At 42.9% G+C, this 22,116-nt stretch overlaps 1 protein-coding gene across 1 annotated transcript in view; it reads right to left on the reverse strand.

Moving 5' to 3' along the window:
• Positions 1-22,116, reverse strand: part of LOC126297796 (synaptojanin-1) — a 131,564-nt gene that overhangs the window by 34,568 nt on the left and 74,880 nt on the right. Inside the window, exon 11 of the mRNA XM_049989003.1 lies at positions 17,135-17,317. Within this exon, the coding sequence (XP_049844960.1) occupies positions 17,135-17,317 (183 nt within the window). The remainder of the gene's footprint in view (positions 1-17,134; positions 17,318-22,116) is intronic.

Consider the following 22,116-nt stretch of genomic DNA (forward strand, 5'->3'; position numbering starts at 1 on the left):
ACTTCTACAATCGTACTCTGCAAACCAGTGGAAAGTGTATGGCAGACAACACTTACCACTGTACCAATTATTAGGGCCTCTTCCCATTCCACTCAAGTATGGAGCTGTCTAGATGTCTCTGTGAGTGATGTAATTAATCTAATCTTTTCCTCGCGATTTATATGGGAGTGATATGTAGGGGGTTGTTGTATATTCCATGAGCCACCATAAAAAGCCAGCTATAGAAAACTTTCTAAGTAAGCTTGCTTGGAAACTTCGTGTGCATTGTGAAGTTTTCTCCAGTTCAGTTTCTTCAGCACTTCTGTGACACTTTCCCAGGGGTTAAACAAACATGTGGCCATTTCTGCTATCTTTTGCTGTATACATTCATCCCTTGTTAATCATATTTGGTACAGGTCCAATACACTTTAATGATATCCTAGAATGTATCGCACAGGTTTGTAGACTAATTGCATTTCCTTTGTATTCTACCAATAAACTGAATTATGCCACCTGCTTTACCTACGACCGAACCTATGTGATACTTCCACTTCCTACTGTTACAAAGTAGAAAGTGTTACATGCAGATAGCTGTATGAGTTGACCAATTCCAGCTGTGACTCACCGATACTATAGCCATAAGGTACTAGGTTTCTCCCATTTTGTGAAGTACAAAATTTTAAATTTTTGTGTGTTTGAAGCAAGCTGGTGATTTCTGCACCACTTTGAAATCCTATCAAGATCTGACTGAATATTTGTGCAGCCTTTTTAGACAACACTTCATTATAAATAACTGCACCATCTCGACAAATTCTGGGGTTACTGTTAATATTGTCTGCAAGGTCATTAACATGCAACATGAACAGCAAGAGTCTGAACACACTTCCATAGGGCACATCAGAAGTTACTTCTACATCTGTTGATGACTCTCCATCCAAGGTAATTTGATGCATCCTCCCTATCAAAAAATTCTCAATCCAGTCACAAATTTCTCTAGATACCCCATACACATGATCATACTTTTGATAATAACACTTTTCAGAAATCAAGAAATACCATATATATACTTGACAGCATTGATCCATGGCTGTCAAGATGTCAAGTGATAAAAGTGAGAGTTGCATTTAATCTTCTTTATAGTACTGTAGAACAAATATATAAATACACATAAAACAGAGCCCTTTGCTGTATATTGTGCTCATATCGCACTTTTTCCCATTTCTTCTATTCAGCAAGGACTTTTCATGGAGAACAGGAAAATTTAGTGTTTTAGTGAGTATAGCCTCAGTGAATGTGATATGTTCTACAGGCAGATGAAATGAAAAGAAAATGTATATAATTCCCTGCAATAATTCAGATATAAGCTGACCAGTGATGAGAGCAACTTTCTTTTGTCTAAAATGTTATTCTAAACAAATCTGTTCCTTTTGCCATTTACAAAACAAACTATTAAAGGGGATGGAGAGGGAAGGCAAGAAAGGGGGAGGGAGGGGAGGGGACGGGGAGGTGAGGGGGAGGGAGGGGAGGGAAGTGGGAGAGGAAGGGGGTGGGAGGGAGTAGGGGGCAAGGGACGGGTATGAGGTGGGAGGGGGAGGGAGAGAGGTCAAGGGAGGTGGAAAGGGAGGGGGAGGGGGGAGGGCGAGAGGTCAAGGGAGGGGCAAGGGAGAGGGAGGGGGAGGGAGGGGGAGGGAGGGGGAGGGAGGGGGAGGGAGGGGGAGGGAGGGAGGGGGAGGGATGGGAGAGGGGGGCAAAAGAGGGGGAGGGCAAGAGAGGAGGAGGGAGGGGGAGGGCAAGAGAGGGAGCGAGAGGGAGCGAGAGGGAGCGAGAGGTGAGGGAGAGGGAGGGGAAGAGGGGGAGAGAGGGAGAGAGAGGGGGAAGAGGGAGAGAGAGGGGGGAAGAGGGAGAGAGAGGGGGGAAGAGGGAGAGAGAGGGGGGAAGGGGGAGAGAGAGGGGGGGAAGAGGGAGAGAGAGGGGGGAAGAGGGAGAGAGGGGGGGAAGAGGGAGAGAGAGGGGGGAAGAGGGAGAGAGAGGGGGGAAGAGGGAGAGAGAGGGAGGAAGAGGGAGAGAGGGGGGGAAGAGGGAGAGAGGGGGGGAAGAGGGAGAGAGGGGGGGAAGAGGGAGAGAGGGGGGGGGAGAGGGAGAGAGAGGGGGGAGAGGGAGAGAGAGGGGGGGAGAGGGAGAGAGAGGGGGGAGAGGGGGGAGAGGGGGGAAGAGGGAGAGAGGGGGGGAAGAGGGAGAGAGGGGGGGAAGAGGGAGAGAGGGGGGGAAGAGGGAGAGAGGGGGGAAGAGGGAGAGAGGGGGGAAGAGGGAGAGAGGGGGGAAGAGGGAGAGAGGGGGGGAAGAGGGAGAGAGGGGGGGAAGAGGGAGAGAGGGGGGAAGAGGGAGAGAGGGGGGAAGAGGGAGAGAGGGGGGGAAGAGGGAGAGAGGGGGGGAAGAGGGAGAGAGGGGGGGAAGACGGAGAGAGGGGGGGAAGAGGGAGAGAGGGGGGGAAGAGGGAGAGAGGGGGGGAAGAGGGAGAGAGGGGGGGAAGAGGGAGAGAGGGGGGAAGACGGAGAGAGGGGGGTAAGACGGAGAGAGGGGGGAAGACGGAGAGAGGGGGGAAGACGGAGAGAGGGGGGAAGACGGAGAGAGGGGGGAAGACGGAGAGAGGGGGGGAAGACGGAGAGAGGGGGGGAAGACGGAGAGAGGGGGGAAGACGGAGAGAGGGGGGGAAGACGGAGAGAGGGGGGAAGACGGAGAGAGGGGGGAAGACGGAGAGAGGGGGGAAGACGGAGAGAGGGGGGAAGACGGAGAGAGGGGGGAAGACGGAGAGAGGGGGGAAGACGGAGAGAGGGGGGAAGACGGAGAGAGGGGGGAAGACGGAGAGAGGGGGGAAGACGGAGAGAGGGGGGAAGACGGAGAGAGGGGGGAAGACGGAGAGAGGGGGGAAGACGGAGAGAGGGGGGAAGACGGAGAGAGGGGGGAAGACGGAGAGAGGGGGGAAGACGGAGAGAGGGGGGAAGACGGAGAGAGGGGGGAAGACGGAGAGAGGGGGGAAGACGGAGAGAGGGGGGGAAGACGGAGAGAGGGGGGAAGACGGAGAGAGGGGGGAAGACGGAGAGAGGGGGGAAGACGGAGAGAGGGGGGAAGACGGAGAGAGGGGGGAAGACGGAGAGAGGGGGGAAGACGGAGAGAGGGGGGAAGAGGGAGAGAGGGGGGAAGAGGAAGAGAGGGGGGAAGAGGGAGAGAGGGGGGAAGAGGGAGAGAGGGGGGAAGAGGGAGAGAGGGGGGAAAGACGGAGAGAGGGGGGAAGAGGGAGAGAGGGGGGAAGAGGGAGAGAGGGGGGAAGACGGAGAGAGGGGGGAAGACGGAGAGAGGGGGAAGACGGAGAGAGGGGGAAGACGGAGAGAGGGGGGAAGACGGAGAGAGGGGGGAAGAGGGAGAGAGGGGGGAAGAGGGAGAGAGGGGGGAAGAGGGAGAGAGGGGGGAAGAGGGAGAGAGGGGGGAAGAGGGAGAGAGGGGGGAAGAGGGAGAGAGGGGGGAAGAGGGAGAGAGGGGGGAAGAGGGAGAGAGGGGGGAAGAGGGAGAGAGGGGGGGAAGAGGGAGAGAGGGGGGAAGAGGGAGAGAGGGGGGAAGAGGGAGAGAGGGGGGAAGAGGGAGAGAGGGGGGAAGAGGGAGAGAGGGGGGAAGAGGGAGAGAGGGGGGAAGAGGGAGAGAGGGGGGAAGAGGGAGAGAGGGGGGAAGAGGGAGAGAGGGGGGAAGAGGGAGAGAGGGGGGAAGAGGGAGAGAGGGGGAAGAGGGAGAGGGGAGAGAGGGTAAGGGGGAGAGGGGAGAGAGGGGAAAGGGGAGAGGGAGAAGGGGAGAGGAAGAGGGAGAGAGGGGGAGGGTGGGAAGGAGAAGGGGAGAGGAAGAGGGAGAGAGGGGGAGGGTGGGAAGGAGAAGGGGAGAGGAAGAGGGAGAGAGGGGGAGGGTGGGAGGGAGAAGGGGAGAGGAAGAGGGAGAGAGGGGGAGGGTGGGAGGGAGAAGGGTGAGGAAGAGGGAGAGAGGGGGAGGGTGGGAGGGAGAAGGGGAGAGGAAGAGGGAGAGAGGGGGAGGGGAGAGGGAGACTAGTGGGTGCATTTAATGGAATAGAAGGCTGTATAGTGCTGGAGTGGTAACAGGTAGGTGGATGAAGAACAGGGACTAATGAAGATTGAGACCAGGGAGGTTACAGTAATGTTGGACATATTGCAGAGAGAGTAATCACCTGTGCAATTCAGAAAAGCTAATGGTAGGAAGGGTCCAGATGATGCCAGCTGTGAAGCAGTCATTGAAGCGAAGAACTTTCTGTTGGGTAGCATGTTCAGCAACTGGGTGGTTTATCTGTCGCCTCGTGACTCAATACCACCCACGACAGGAGCAACTGAATCACATTCTCCACCAGGGTTTCAACTATCTCTCATTGTGCCACGAAATGAGGAATATCCTACCTGCTATCCTTCCCACCACTCCTACAGTGGTATTCTGCCACCCACTGAATTTACACGATATCCTTGTCCATCCATACTCCACCCCTGTTCCAAACCTCTTGCCTCATATCCCAGCAATAGACCTAGGTGCAAGACTTGTCCCATACGTCCACCCATTACCATCTACTCCAGTGTGGTCAGGTCGCAAGCATCATCTATCCTGTCAAAGACAGGGAAACCTTTGAAAGCACTTATGTGCTCTACAAGCCAGTCTGCAACCACTGTGTTGCATTCTACACAGGCATAACAACCAACAAGATGTTTGTCTGCAAGAATGGCCACTGAGAAACTATGGTCAAGAGACATCTGGATCACCCAGTTGCTGAGCACGCTACCCAGCACAATGTTCTTCTCTTCAATGACTGCTTCACGGACTGTGCCATCTGGATTCTTCCTACCAACACCAGCTTTTCTGAATTGCACTGGTGGGAAATCTTTCTGCAATATATTCTACATTCCTGTAACCTCCTTGGCCTCAGACTTTATTAGTCCTGTCCTTCACCCATCTATCTCCTTCTCTGCTCCCACTCTAGCAGTACATCATGCTGCCACTCTAGCACTACGCAGCCTTTTATTCCAGCAACACACCCACTAGTCTCTCTACCCCACCCCATTTTTCTTTCCCTTCCCCTACTTCTCTCCCCTCCCCTCACACTTCCTCCACCTAGCCTCCTGACTGCACCTAGCTGCCCCACCTACTCTTCTCCCCACACCCCTGCATACTCCCACAAGCAGCACTTCACTGTTCCCCATCCCTACCCTGCTATACGTCTCCTTCCTCGCGCCAGCCTCCTCCTTATCCACACCACACTGATTGCTTGCCCATAATGTGTAGTTGCTCACAGTCTGGCCTCAGTATCCAGTGACAGTGGCCATGTATGTGAGAGTTGTGCTTGCGAATTTTAACTGTATTTTTTGTGTGCCTGTCTGCAACTCATCATCTCCTCCATGTGGTGAGTAGCAATCTACCATTTTCATAATACTGTTATTATTTCATACTAGATTTTCCACTGTTTGATTTTTCCATACATGTATGTTTCGTTCATGGTCAGACAGCTGCCTATTTCTTGTCACATTGCCATAAGCAGCCTCAAAAACACTATTACCTTCAAACAGAAACTGGTGACAAAAATTTGTCTCCTCTCCTCCCCGCATAGCTACTACTTCTGAAAGAGTCAGAAGCACCCTCCTTGTTTTGCAATAGCACCCAGACCTTAAATACCTCTACAGCTTTCTCCTTTAGATCTATGACTTTCTCGAGTCAATCCCTGAAACAAGAACACCTCTCCCTCCTGTATCTTCCATCACCTTCCTAAAATTTGGAACACCCTTGTCAAACTATATGGCACTGAAGGGACACCACCCCTGTTCCACCTACTTTATGCACCCACCCACTGATACATACTCCAGCCATACTGCAGGTAGGGCAACATGTGAAATGACCCACATTATTTATGAACTGACATTGTAACTGATTGGCACTTAAATTTGCCACCTCCAGGCTGGCAGCAGATCAAATGAATAAACATAGGAGAACTGTTTGCATTGGCAATTTCCAGTACCCAGTTGCTGCACCTGCTCTACAGAAAGACTCAAGACACTTACATGGCTGCTACACCCCACCAGCCATTTGGACCCTCACACTCAGCACCAGTTCTTACAACTCTGGAGATGGAAACTTGCTCTCCAACATATCATCACATTAGTACACAAACTAGGAAACTCAAATTTTTGCACTTTAGTGTTATGTAAATGGCTCTCGCCTACTTGATGTGTTCAATTTAATGCTACAACTGGATATATCTCAGAATTTACTGTTGGGACACAATATTAATTTCAATAAATAGGTATGTATTAAACAAGAGAGTATTTCTGTGCTATGAGTTACCCAGCTGTGCTGCAATAAGTTAAGTGGACAAAAAATTAAGTCACCTCGAGACAATGTAGTTCCCCCCTGGACTTGATAACCACCTGGATTCAGTTAAGAAGTGAGTCCAGAAGGTTGTACAGGTACATCACATCCTACTCACTGAGGGTTTGATCGCGTAATTCCACCAAACTGCTAGGATGCTGATGGCGGCACTTTACCCACTGTTCCAATGTGTACCACAAATTTTCTATGGGGTTCAAGTATGGTGATTTTGCAGGTCAATCAATAAGTAACAGAACAGGGAAGTGTTCAGAAAACCTGTTCTGTCACATATTCTCCCAGCCCAATGAACTCTGCTGCTGTTGTCTTCAAAAAAAAAAAAAAAATCGGGATATCACATACTATCATGCAAATGTAGAATGAAAGGCAACATGCGCTCATTCAGAATGTTTAAAGAAACATGCTGGTTCATGTCAGTGCTCAGTTCAGTGATCGGGCCCAATTCATTATAAGAAAAACACCCCTAAAACATCGCAGACCCATCTACAGCTTGAACTTGAGCTTTCACACATTCAGGATGAAATGCTTTATTTGGCTCCAGTTCACTCATTAATGTGCGTCATTTGAATGTAGGCAAAAATGTGATTCATCAGACCACATTAAGTTCTGCCAATCAAATACTGTCAATGTTTCATGAACTCCAGCCCACTGAAGACGCGCAGCTATATGTGTGGGAGCAATGGCCTCTTGTGAGGTGACTGGCTCCAAATGTTTCATTGCATGCAGTTCCCGTCACAATGTTCTCTTGCTTCATTCACTGCCTGCAGCAATTACTGTAAGGTTCGGAAGTGATTCTGATTCACAAGCCTTGAAATGCATTTCCGCTCCCTCTCAGTCAGGTTCTTTTTCTGACCACAATTCTTATATCATGTTTCATGGCCATGTGTGTTACACCACTGGCTGTAGACACAAATAGTCCGCTATGAAATGCCAACAAATCCAGCACCTTCACACACCATATAGCCACGGACATAGCCAAACATGATTGCCCCTTTTGCACTCTGTCATGTCCTTTCATTTATCCTTGTTTATTTGCAATGTCAGCTTGAAACATACATGTCTAACTGATCACTACTTCCTTATGCTCACACAGAGGCAGTGCACGTGAGGTTCAACACACAACTCAACTGCTGTGCTATTTATTCAGGCTTAAAGATACAGCTATGCATGCACACTGGGTAGACTAATTTTTTGTCCGGTGAAATTACGAACCGCCAATGATGAGATAACTATAATGCTAGAAGTACATATCTAGAGTTACATTGGCGCAATACTTAACCAGCATACAATGTTGGTATATTTCTGTAGCCTGAGCATCAATAATACTATCTGCATTGTCAAAAATGTTTGATGAGCATTTATTTTCATTCTTTACATGTTAGTCAAGTTTATGTTGTAGTGAAGAAATTAGGTGTGTGTGTTTGAGTTCAGAACTCTATTATAGTGTTAATTTGTTATTTATGAGTTCCAGAGGGGGGGGGGGGGGATGATGGAAGCTGTTCTATGGAATTTAGAGTCTAATCCTGATATGTATTACAATATTCTCCTAAAGTACCACAGTTTTGAAATCCTACTGCAATGCTTTATTCCTCTTCTCTGTCTTGTTAATTTCCTTACAGACATTTAAGTGGTAACATTAAATATTATCTTCTTTAATTTTTTTGTGTGTCTGTTAAGCTGAATAGTAAGAAATGTTTCAAATATAAAATAGACAATATACTAAAACACGTTTCAGTTGCTCTGTAGGTAGCACTGGTTCTTTGCATGTCCTGAGGGTAAAACCACCAGAATCAGCCACTTTGCCTTCTACTTTTCTTGCCAGTGGCAACACTTGTAATTCAGTTTCTCCATCTGATATCCCCTCTGCCATTTTGGAATATCAACCATCATCTGATGATTAATGAGATGAAGAGTCACAAAGAAGAACAAGTGCTTTATTTTCAAGTACTAAAAGCCAGTTAATGTTAACAAAGTAGATCATGAGACATGGAAAAAGCAACTGAAGATGACATTACTATGTGCACCCCTTAAAAAGACAGAATTTAGAATGTATGGAAAAAACTAATTCAAGAACAAGCAACACTAGGAAAAAATTAAAATATCCAGAACAGGGGGCAGAAAATGTTTCCAAAATCATACAATAGTGCATAGAATCCTACATTTCATTCAGGAAAATGCCTGCTCCATGAGTATGCGTGAAAGATCCATGTAGAGAGAACTGCAGAAGAAGGTGTTATAAAATGTTTACCCATTCACAAAGGCTAAACATTTTTGAAAGATGATATAAATTAGATGCTTATAGGAGAAAAGAGACTATACTTACAGCAACATAGACAAGATCATTAAAATGACTAGCACATGAGTGAACTAAAAAAAAAAATAATAAAATAAAAAATAAAAAAAATAAAATAAAATAAAATAAAAAATAAAAAAATAATAAAAAAATTCACTGTTGTCACAAGTAACAGAGCAAATCTGAGTTTGCAAGAACATGCTTCTGAATGCATAATGGCAATGTGGATATGGCGATGGAGAAAAGAACATCCAAAACCACAAGTGAAGATATGGACAGTTTGAGGACTCACTTTGCAGTTTTTGAACATCAATATTGCCACTCTGGGACAAATAAAAAATTTCTAAGTCCATCACTTGATATTACATTTACAAACTTCCTGCACAAAAACCTACCACATTAAGGAGCTCCAGAAGGACAAGGACGTAACTCATCGTCTGAAGATTAGATGAATGACTTTTGATAACAATTTTTTTTCCAAATTTTGTAGTAAGTTTGAATATGTAAAAGTGAATGAATAACAGAGCATTTTCTGAAGATTTGATATTATAAGGTATGATTAAAACAATTATTGCATATTTCAATGTTATTACATATTCCTTTGCAAATCTACATCTATATCCATACTCCGCAAGCCACCTGACGGTGTGTGGCGGAGAGTACCTTGAGTATCTCTATCGGTTCTCCTTTCTATTCCAGTCTCGTATTGTTGGTGGAAAGAAAGATTGTCGGTAAGCCTCTGTGTGGGCTCTAATCTCTCTGATTTTATCCTCATGGTCTCTTTGCGAGGTATACATAGGAGGGAGCAATTTACTGCTTGACTACTCAGTGTAGGTATGTTCTCGAAACTTCAACAAAAGCCCATACTGAGCTACTGAACGTCTCTCTTGCTGAGTCCTCCACTGGAGTTTATCTATCATCTCTGTAATGCTCTCGCAATTACTAAATGATCCTGTAACAAAGTGCGCTGCTCTCCGATGGGTCTCTTCTATCAACCCTATTTGGTACGGATCCCACACCGGTGAGCATTATTCAAGCAGTGGGCGAAATTTCCTTAGGATTTTTCCAATGAATCTCAGTCTGGCATCTGCTTTACCGACGATTAATTTTATATGGTCATTCCATTTTAAATCACTCCTAACGCCTACTCCCAGATGTTGTTGTTGTTGTGGTCTTCAGTCCTGAGACTGGTTTGATGCAGCTCTACATGCTAATCTATCCTGTGCAAGTTCCTTCATCTCCCAGTACCTACTGCAACCTACATCCTTCTGAATCTATTAAGTGTATTCATCTCTTGGTCTCCCTCTACAATTTTTACCTTCCGCGCTGCCCTCCAATGCCAAATTTGTGATCCCTTGATGCCTCAGGACATGTCCTACCAACCGATCGCTTCTTCTAGTCAAGTTGTGCCACAAACTTCTCTTCTCCCCAATTCTATTCAATACCTCCTCATTAGTTACGTGACCTATCCACCTAATTTTCAACATTCTTCTGTAGCACCACATTTCGAAAGCTTCTATTCTCTTCTTGTCCAAACTATTTATCGTCCATGTTTCACTTCCATACATGGCTACACTCCATACAAATACTTTCTGAGACGACTTCCTGACACTTAAATCTATACTCGATGTTAACAAATTTCTCTTCTTCAGAAACGCTTTCCTTCCCATTGCCAGTCTACATTTTATATCCTCTCTACTTCGACCATCATCAGTTATTTTGCTCCCCAAAAAGCAAAAATCCTTTACTACTTTAAGTGTCTCATTTCCTTATCTAATTCCCTCTACATCACCCAACTTAATTCGACTACATTCCATTATCCTCGTTTTGCTTTTGTTGATGTTCATCTTTTATCGTCCTTTCAAGACACTATCCATTCCATTCAACTGCTCTTCCAAGTCCTTCGCTGTCTCTGACAGAATTACGATGTCATCGGTGAACCTCAAAGTTTTCATTTCTTCTCCATGGATTTTAATACCAACTCCGAATTTTCCTTTTGTTTCATTTACTGCTTGCTCAATATACAGATTTAATAACATCGGGGAGAGACTACAACCCTGTCTCACTCCCTTCCCAACCACTGCTTCCCTTTCATGTCCCTCGACACTTATAAATGCTGTCTGGTTTCTGTACAAATTGTAAATATCCTTTCGCTCCCTGTATTTTACCCCTGTACCTTTAGAATTTGAAAGAGAGTATTCCAGTCAATATTGTCAGAAGCTTTCTCTAAGTCTACAAATGCTAGAAATGTAGGTTTGTCCTTCCTTAATCTTTCTTCTAAGATAAGTCGTAAGGTCAGTATTGCCTCACGTGTTCCAACATTTGTACGGAATCCAAACTGATCTTCCCCGAGGTTGGTTTCTACCAGTTTTTCCATTCGTCTGTAAATAATTCGTGTAAGTATTTTGCAGCTGTGACTTATTAAACTGATAGTTCGGTAATTTTCACATCTTTCAACACCTGCTTTCTTTGGGATTGGAATTATTATATTCTTCTTGAAGTCTGAGGGTATTTTGCCTGTCTCATACATCTTGCTCACCAGATGGTAGAGTTTTGTCAGGACTGGCTCTCCCAAGGCCGTCAGCAGTTCCAATGGAATGTTGTCTACTCCGGGGGCCTTGTTTCGACTCAGGTCTTTCAGTGCTCTGTCAAACTCTTCACGCAGCATCGTGTCTCCCATTTCATCTTCATCTACATCTTCTTCCATTTCCATAATATTGTCCTGAAGTACAACGCCCTTGTATAGACCCTCTATATACTACTTCCACCTTTCTGCTTTCCCCTCTTTGCTTAGAACTGGGTTTCCATCTGAGCTCTTAATATTCATACTAGTGGTCCTCTTTTCTCCAAAGGTCTCTTTAATTTTCCTGTAGGCTGTATCTATCTTACCCCTAGTGAGATAAGCCTCTACATCCTTACATTTCTCCTCTAGCCATGCCTGCTTATCCATTTTGCACTTCGTGTCAATCTCATTTTTGAGACTTTTTTTCTCCTTTCATCAATTAAATTCAATATTTCTTCTGTTACCCAAGGATATCTACTAGCCCTCGTCTTTTTGCCTACTTGATCCTCTGCTGCCTTCACTACTTCATCCCTCAGAGCTACCCATTTGTTTCCTACTGTATTTTTTCCCTTATGCTCTCCCTAAAACCCTGTACAACCTCTGGTTTAGTCAGTTTATCCAGGTCCCATCTCCTTAAATTCCCACCTTTTTGCAATTTCTTCAGTTTTAATCTACAGTTCATAACCAATAGATTGTGGTCAGAGTCCACATCTGCCCTTGGAAATGTCCTACAATTTAAAACCTGGTTCCTAAATCTCTGTATTACCATTATATAATCTATCTGATACCTTTTAGTATCTCCAGGATTCTTCTATGTGTACAACCTTCTTTTATGATTCTTGAACCAAGTGTTACCTATGATTAAGTTATGCTCTGTGCTAAATTCTACCAGACGGCTTCCTCTTTCATTTCTTAGCCCCAATCCATACTCACCTACTATGTTTCCTTCTCTTCCTTTTCCTACTGTAGAATTCCAGTCACCCATGACTATTAAATTTTCGTCTCCCTTCACTACCTGAATAATTTCTTTTATCTCATCATACATTTCTTCAATTTATTCATCATCTGCAGAGCTAGTTGGCTTATGAACTTGTACTACTGTAGTGGGCATGGACTTTGTGTCTATCTTGGCCACTATAATATGTTCACTATGCTGTTTGTAGTAGCTTACCCACACTCCTACTTTTTATTCATTATTAAACAAACTCCTGCATTACCCCTATTTGATTTTGTATTTATAACCCTGTATTCACCTGACCAAAAGTCTTGTTCCTCCTGCCACCAAACTTCACTAATTCCCACTATATCTAACTTTAACCTATCCATTTCCCTTTTTAAATTTTCTAACCTACCTGCCCGTTTAAGGGATCTGAAATTCCACGATCCGATCCGTAGAATGCCAGTTTTCTTTCTCTTGATAACGACATCCTCTTGAGTAGTCCCCGCCCGGAGATCCGAATGGGGGACTATTTTACCTCCGGAATATTTTACCCAAGAGGACGCCATCATCATTTAATCATACAGCAAAGCTGCATGCCCTCGGGAAAGATTACGGCCGTAGTTTCCCCTTGCTTTCAGCCGTTCACAGTACCAGCACAGCAAGGCCATTTTGGTTATTGTTACAAGGCCAGATCAGTCAATCATCCAGACTGTTGCCCCTACAACTACTGAAAAGGCTGCTGCCCCTCTTCAGGAACCACACGTTTGTCTGGCCTCTCAACAGATACCCCTCCGTTGTGGTTGCACCTATGGTACGGCTATCTGTATCGCTGAGGCACAGAAGCCTCCCCACCAACAGCAAGGTCCATGGTTCATGGGGAAGGGGTGGGGGGTGGGGGGGTCCTCCCAGGTAATTTATGGAATTAACTGCTTCCAGTTGCTGACCTGCTGTATTGTAGATAAATGATAAAGGGCCTTAAATTGTTACAGCCTCTCAATACACTACAGCATCATCTGTAAAAAGCCTCAGTGAACTTCCGATGTTATATACAAGGCCATATATATATATATATATATATATATATATATATATATATATATATATATATATATATATATATATATAAACACACACACACACACACACACACACACACACACACACTGTGAATAGCAACAGTCCTACAACACTCCCCTGCAGCACACCTATAATCACTCTTACTTCGCAAGACTTCTCTCCATTGAGAATGACATGCTGTGTTCTGTTATCTAGGAACTCTTCAATTCAAACAAACAATTTGTCTGATAGTCCATATGCTCTTACTTTGTTCATTAAACGACTGTGGGGAACTGTATCAAATGCCTTATGGAAGTCAAGAAACACGGCATCTACATGGGAACCCGTGTCTATGGCTCTGAGTCTGTGGATGAATAGAGCGAGCTGGGTTTCACACGATCATCATCTTCGAAACCCATGCTGATTCCTACAGAGTAGATTTCTAGTCTCCAAAAAAGTCATTAAACGTGAACATAATGTGTGTTCCAAAATTCTACAACTGATCAACGTTAGAGATATAGGTCTATAGTTCTGCACATCTGTTCGACACCCCTTCTTGAAAATGGGGATGACCTGTGCTCTTTTCAAATATTTTGGAATGCTACGCTCTTCTAGAGACCTACCGCTGCAAAAAGGGGGCAGGTTCCTTCGCGTACTCTGTGTAAAATCGAACTTGTATTCCATCAGGTCCAGAGGCCTTTCCTCTTTTGAGCAATTATAATTGTCATCTATTCCGATATCTACCATTTTGTCATCTGTGTGACAGTCCAGAGAAGGAACTACAGTGGAGTCTTCCTCTGTGAAACAGCTTTGGAAAAAGACATTTAGTATTTCAGCCTTTAGTCTGTATCCTCTGTTTCAGTACCATTTTGGTCACAGAGTGTCTGGACATTTTGTTTTGATCCACCTACCACTTTGACTTAAAACCAAAATTTCTTAGTATTTTCTGCCAAGTCACAACATAGAACTTTACTTTCAAATTCGTTGAACGCCTCTTGCATAGCCCTATTCACACTACATTTTGCTTCATGTAATTTTTGTTTGTCTAAAAGGCTTTGGCTATGTTTATGTTTGCTGTGAAGTTCCCTTTGCTTCCATAGCAGTTTTCTAACTCGGTTGTTGTACCATGGTGGCTCTTTTCTATCTCTTATGATCTTGCTTGGCACATACTCATCTAATGCATATTGTACGATGGTTTTCAACTTTGTCCACTGATCCTCAACACTATCTGTGCTTGAGATAAAACTTTTGTGTTGAGCCATCAAGTACTCTGCTTTTTGTCACTTTTGTTAAACAGAAAAATCTTCTGACCTTTTTTTAATATTTCTATTTACGGCTGAAATCACCGATGCTGTAACCACATCATGATCACTGATTCCCTGTTCTGTGTTAACTGTTTCAAATAGTTCAGGTCTGTTTGTCACCAGAAGGTCTAATATGTTATTGCCACAAGTCGGTTCTCTGTTTAACTGCTCAAGGTAGTTTTCAGATAACGCACTTAAAAAAATTACATATGTTTATGATTGTTTGCAGGTGCTTTATTTTGGAAATCACAAGTAGGTAACTCGCCATCTCATCTAGTATAACAAGTACATAGCTATCTCTTTTTTTAGTTTAAAAAACCAATTTCAAAAGGAAAAGCAGAACAAACCTACTTTTTCAAACTAAATAACCACGTTACATCAGAATTATTTTAAACATGTTACGTGCAGTGTAGCTTTCAAATTCTGAGAAATTTTTAAACATGTTTCTTTCAGTAACTGCTGTTCACCCCCTTTCCTGTATTGATGTTCATTAGAATTTAATTTGTTTTTATTATTTGCTTATTTATTCCCCCAGCCATTTGCACATCTGACCCTTCACCTCACATTCCTCTCCTTTCTCTTTTCACCTTTCTCTGTTTATTATTCTTTAACTGAATTAATTCTTCCACATTTTATTTGCTATTCCTCTTCCTATACATCCTTGTGTTCTTTGTGCTATTTCTATCACTTCCGCGCTGGAACGGGCACTACATGTACTAATGTTCTACCTCTACCTTAATTTATTCATTCATCCAAGGATCATCTTAAAATTATGAACGATTTGTCATCAAAATACAATGAAAATAAATGGCTGAAAAATACACATACAAACAGCTTATATATGTATGCTTTACGAGGATAGGACACGGGATCAGCTATGACCTTGATGAGGGAACCATCCCAGCATTTGCCTTAAATGATTTAGGAAAAGCACAGAAAACCTAAATCAGGATGGCATCAGACAAAGAAAAAACTCCATCCTCCCAAATATGAGTCCAGTGCCTTAACAACTGCACTACCTTGTTTGGTTGGTGCCATTTGTACAATGTCCTTTTATTCATACAGAATTTACGCAAGATAAATTGTAGTACAGAAATACATTGCTCAAAAGAATTAAAGGGTCATTTTTTGCAACACCATCATTTTCCCCCATTGTGATTCACAAGTTTGAAATCTGGCTCAAAGGTGCCTACAACCTTCCTCTGTAATGGTGCAAAAGCATTGTGCCATGTGACATCGCCCGTGGTCTGGGTCATGTTTCAAACAGCAAGTTGCAGGGGGGGGGGGGGGGGGGGGGGGAGCCACGCTCATAAATTTATGTGAGGTATAAAGTGAGTTAATGAAGTCATATTGACACCAAATTTCCCCACAATTCTGTCCAATACTACCATGGACATGTTATGCTATGGCGAGATTGTCACACGTGCCTCACTAACATCTCACAGCTACTCTTGACACCTCTGCGATGGATGTCAGAATCATGATGCCTAGCATTGAAATCATGCAGTTTTCTTGTGTGTGACTAGGGAAAATATTTCAGATATACTGCCACTTGAAATAAACATGAAAAGGCTTCTGGAGATGGCGTCAAGAGCATCAATGAAACCTCTTCTTCCCTTGGGGCTTTTATTTACACACATTTCCCAATGAAAACAACAGTTTGCAGTGTGACGTGCAACAGAATGATATTCTTCACAGTGCCTGACCCTGCTGTGTGGCAAAGTGAACTGAGGAAGAGAAAGGTTATTGAATTTGCATTCTTTCTACCAAACCTTTACAAAACATCAGTATGAGAATTAATTATGCCATATATATCTAATAATTTCATTTTGTTTTCTTATAGCGTCATCTTAATTCTACCTGCCCGGATATACGAGTGTGTTAAAATGCCTGGTTCTGGGACGCAGGGAGGTGTTCAGTCCTCTGATCAAATCCACATGGGGGAATAATGATGAGTGCCGGCATCCTAGACAGCCTAGATGTGGTTTTTAGGTGGTTTCCCACATGCAACTAGTTGAATACCAGGCTGCTACCTATGTTCCGTCTGTTACACGATTTGTAAACATTCTGAAAATGTTCTCTCACTTGCACATGAGATAACACTAGATGCAGATAGATGAGATACACAAATTCCATTCCCGGAGGAAGTAGCAACATCAGGAAGGGCACCCAGCCAGCCAGCCACCCACCACTGCTAACGATGCAAAATCCAAAATTAGATGCCAACCCCATGGAGACATGGGACAAGGCCAGGAAGAAGAAGCGGCCTTCTTAATTCTCTCACTTCTTTTCAGTCCTCAAATATATCAATATTTCATCTACATTCAGTGCTATTTTAAATCACTGCAGACATCACCATATTTTGTAATTTTAGTACTGTGACTATTTTATCTGTCAAATGTACTGTACGGCTCTCACTTTTGCATGATTTTATAATACTTGGGCTTTATGCCCTATGTTAGGGTTTATGATTTCTACAAATGTCCATGCTAATTATTATGGCACAATTATGTCATACATTACTCTATAAAAGCAGTCTCCATATGACAGAATTTAAATGTTTCATTTAAAATAACACTTACATTGAGATCCTGAGAGCTTTGGGGCATCTAGCAACCAGTCTGATAATGAAAGGTCTTTGTACACGACACTGCGAAAATGTCTGCCACCATTCACATTGTAAGTGCCAACTGCAATGCGTGCTGTTGACATGAACACATACTCATTGCAGCGTTTACACATCTCCCGTAACACACTTGTTGGAGCTGTAAAATTAGAAGAAACAAACATGAAAGGTAACGTTAAATTTGTATCATATTCTACAGTGTGGAAATATCATTTACATCGATACAGAAAGACAGCTAAAACCAAGTTGTTAGGATTTCATTTGTTTAATGTGATGTTTTATGGTGATGGAAAGTCTTCGATGGAATATAAATAATGTACGGATTAAATGTAACAACTGACAGTATAGCTGAAGGTATTGATGGGTACATTTTTTTTTCTGAGCTAACAGAGCACACACAAACGAGCAATGGAGTGCGCGGGTGCACACACACACACACACACACACACACACACACACACACACACACACACACACCTGGGTTGGAAGGTGGTAACAGTGAGCTTGTTCTGGCCACAGACAGGGGGAGTCGTGCACAGGTCATGATGATGTGGAGGAGTGGATTGGGTGAGGGAGATAGAACAGAAGAAGAGGAAGACTGCAGAGATGAAGTGGAGTGCAGGATGAGTGACGAACAGGGGTGGAGGTGGACACATGGCATGCTGTAGCAGAGATTCCATAATTCTCTTGGCCTCAATCTCCACTAATCCCTTCCCCACAAATATATCGAAAAGTAGCCATCTTAGACAGCTTATAATATACTATGTGATTTGAATATTTAATGATGAACCCGATACCTTTTCTTAAATCCTATAATATGTTATTTCAAAGTTTTGTCTTTAACACGAATTTCTGAGTAAACAATTAACAGTTCTGGATAATAATTTGAGTATTTTGTTACATTTTAAAATTAAAAATGATAATTGGCAAAAACCAATCATCTCTGACAAAAAATACCCACGTGCAGGGTAATTCATTGTTCTTAGCAATGTAAAACTGCAGTATCTCATATAAAAATAATCCACATAACATAAAACCAAAAGTATGTACAATTACATTTAATGAGTAATTGCTGAATATGTGTGTACAAGCGAAATAATATATAAATAATATGAAAAAGATCACATATTTGTATTAAAGGTCAAATTTATAAAAGAAATTAATGTTAACAATTTCAGTCAAGAACTTAAATATTTTGTCACGAGAAGTATCTTATAAAATTGTCCCAATATGATAAAACTGTAACTAAATTTTCAACAAAGCATGAACTGTTGAAAGACAATAAATTTGACCATGGGTAAGACCACATATCTCGGTGTTATTTCAGACTTTGCCTCAATCAATGTTTCGATTAGGAGAAGACGTAATAAAATTTTAAAGTGATCTAAACAAAATTATGTTTTACACCTTCAGTCAGGCACAAAGTTTTCGGTACCCAAATCATCCCCTTGCTGAGCTGAGGAATTCTGGAGGTTTTGGTGTTTGTAAGTGTGCCACTATGCACATAAATTACAGCACTGCATTAGCAGTAAGTTAATATAGCTACCAAGTGCTCATGTCAGAAACTAATATTCTGAAAAATCTGTAGGACACTAGAGGCTGTGTCCTCCGCCCCTGCCCTATGACTCAACAACCTTCTTCACACTACACTCACACCTCCCTCTGCAGTCTCCCTCTTCCTTTGTTCTATCTTCCCTTTCTCACACCCTACTGCGTCTCATCTTGTACTACATACAACTGCTCATGTCTGTGGCCAGAATAAGCTCACCGGTGTCACATTCCTAGTCCATATATCTTGCCAACTTTCCCAGCTGTCAGCTAGTTTTCCTCAACCGCCTATCATGTCCTCTGCCTTCTTCCTCCCCTAACCCTCTCCCCCATGCACAACCCCTCACCCACTAAAACTGCATGTGGTCAGTCATGACAATGTTTGTTTGTTTGTGTGTGTCACCATAGAATTTGAGGGCAAGGATAAGATTTCTTAATTTGGCACCCAAATAATTTGTTTCACTTATTTTTTGACATAGTCCCATTTTAAATCAGGACACTTTGTGCAACATTTTCCTAATGAGTAGTCTCCATCCCATATGTGTCATTCTGGGAGGTCTGCAAAAGAAATATCTTCATCTACATAGATACTTTGCAGTCCACCATCCAGCATGTGGTGGAGTGTACCCTGTACCACTACCGTACCGTTCCTGTTCTTCTCGCAAACAGAGCGAAGGACAAACGACTCTCTATAAGTCTGCATGTGAGCCCTAATTTCTCATATCTTATCTTTGTGGTCCTTATGTGCAATGTATGTTGGTGGCAGTAGAATCATTCTAAGGTCAGCTTCAAATACTGGTTCTCCAAATTTTCTAAATAGTGTTTCTCAAAAAGAATGTCAACTTCCATCCATGGATTCCCACTTGAATTCCCGAAACATGTTCGTAACACTTGCGTGTTGTCTGAATCTACCTGTAACAAACCTAGCAGCCTGCCTCTGAACTGCTTCAATGTCTTCTTTTTATATGACTTGGCAGAGAACCCAATCACTCAAGCAGTACTAAAGGACAGATTACACTCACATCCTATATGCAGTCTCCTTTGCAGATGAACCACACTTTCCTAGAATTCTCGCAATAAACCAAAGTTGACCATGTACCTTCCCTACCATAATCCTCACATGCTCATTCTATTTCATATCGCTTTGTAACATTATGCCCAAATATTTAAATTACATGACTGTGCCAAGCAAGACACTGCTAATGCTGTAATCAAACATTACGGGTTTGTTTTTGCAACTCAACTGCATTTACTTACATTTTTCTACATTTAGAGCTAGCTGTCATTAATCACACCAACTAGAAATTTTGTCCAGTCATCTTGTATTCTCCTACAGTCACTCAAATTTGACACCTTATCATATGCCACAGCATCCTCAGCAAACAACCAAAGATTGCTGCCCACCCTGTCTGCCAATTCTTTTATATACATAGAAAATAACAGCGGTCCTATCACACTTCCTTGGAGCACTTCTGATCATACTCTTGTCTATGATGAAAACTCGCCATCGAGGACAACACACTGGGTCCTATAACTTAAGAATTCTTTGAGCCACTCACATGTGTGTGAACATATTTTTTAACAGCCTGCAATGGAGCACAATGTCAAGCACATTCTGGAAATCTAGAAATAAGGAATCTAGCCTGTTGCCCCTCATCCACAGTTCACAGTACATCATGTGAGAAAAGGGCAAGCCAAGTTTTGCACGGGCGATGCTTTCTAAAAACATGCTGATTCGTGGATGTACGATTCTCGGTCTCAAGAAAATTTATTACATTTGAACTGAGAATGTGTTCAAGGATTCTGCATCAAACCTATGTGAGGGATATTGGTCTGTAATTCTGTGGGTCTGTCCTTTTGCCCTTCTCATTCACAGGAGTCAGCTGCACTTTTTCCAGTCACTTTGGTCTTTGCACTGGGTGAAACATTCACAGTATATGCAAGCAAGATAAGGGGCCAGTGCTGTAGAGTACTCTTTGGGTAACCAAATTGTGATTCCATACAGACCTGGTGATTTATTTGTTTTCAACTCTTCCAGGTACTGCTCTACGTCAGGGATGCTTATTACTATGTCATCCATACAGGAGCCTGCTCGATGGTCAAACAATTATACATTTGTATAATTCTTCTGCATGAATGATTGCTTGAACATGTAATTTAAAACTTTGGCTTTCGTTCTGCTGTCTTCAGCTTCCACACCAGACTGATTCGCAAGTGACTGGATGGAAGCCTTAGACCCACTTAGCAGTTTTACATAGGACCAAAATTTTCTTGGGTTCTCTGCCAGACTTTTTGCTAATGTATGACAGAGGTAGTTATTGTATGCACCATACATCAATCTTTCCACAGATTCATAAATCTCTACTAATCTTTGCTTGTCACCATGTGCATGTTCCCTTTTGAACTGAGAGTGCAACAGCCTCTGCTTCCTCAGCAATTCTGAATCTTGCCATTAAACCATAGTGGGTCTTTTCTGTCCTTAATCCACTTACTAGGCACATAATTCTCCAGGCCAGAATTCACAATCTGCTTAAACTTTGTCCATAATTCCTCTAAGTCCATCCTACTGGAATTAAGTGATGTCAGTTCACTGTCTAAGTGAGATGCTAACAACTGATTATCTGCTCTTTCTAGCAAAAACACTCTCCTAGCCTTCTAATTTTCTTAACCATAGTTCCTATAATGACACCATGATCGCTAATACTCATTTCTGTACTGATTTCCATTGCGTGTGGGCTGCTCAACTAATTGCCACCACCACGATTCCTCTTATTTCTGGACGACGACGAATGACGAATATCATGCCACTGGCTGTTGCTTGGTCTCTGGATCATGTGTGTAGTATCAGGACTCATCTCTGGTAATGATGGTTTCCAAAAACTGCAGATTCCAGTCAGAAATTTAGATGAAATTTTCAGATGTTTTCACCTGAGTTTCCTTCTGCCCATCTGTCAGTGTTTGTGGTACAAGCCAGGCATCAATCTTCCACCGTTTTTAAATGTTCATCAACAATAGTGCTTACACTGTCTTTGCTCATCTTCAACTCTTCCACTATCATTCTGAAAGAAAGCTGCCATTCATCTGCAAGCATCCGTCACCCTCATTCGGTATTTTCTGGCATTGCGCAAGATGATGGTTGACCTGAATGCGCTGCTCATTCTTGGCACCTTCCTTTCAATTTCTAAAGCATTTAAACCATTCAAACACACACTTTTTTCTCACTGCTTCAACACCATACACTTGCACCAACATTTCATGATTTTCTATCTCCATTTCCCATAATTTGAAGCAAAAATTCATGTTACCACATTGTTACATTTAGCAATGACACAAGTTCTTATACTGACTCCATTACCTTGTTTGCAGTGTGCACCGCTGCTTCACTTCAGT

This window comes from Schistocerca gregaria, chromosome X (assembly GCF_023897955.1).
Source record: "Schistocerca gregaria isolate iqSchGreg1 chromosome X, iqSchGreg1.2, whole genome shotgun sequence".
Taxonomy (NCBI): Eukaryota; Metazoa; Arthropoda; class Insecta; order Orthoptera; family Acrididae; genus Schistocerca; species Schistocerca gregaria.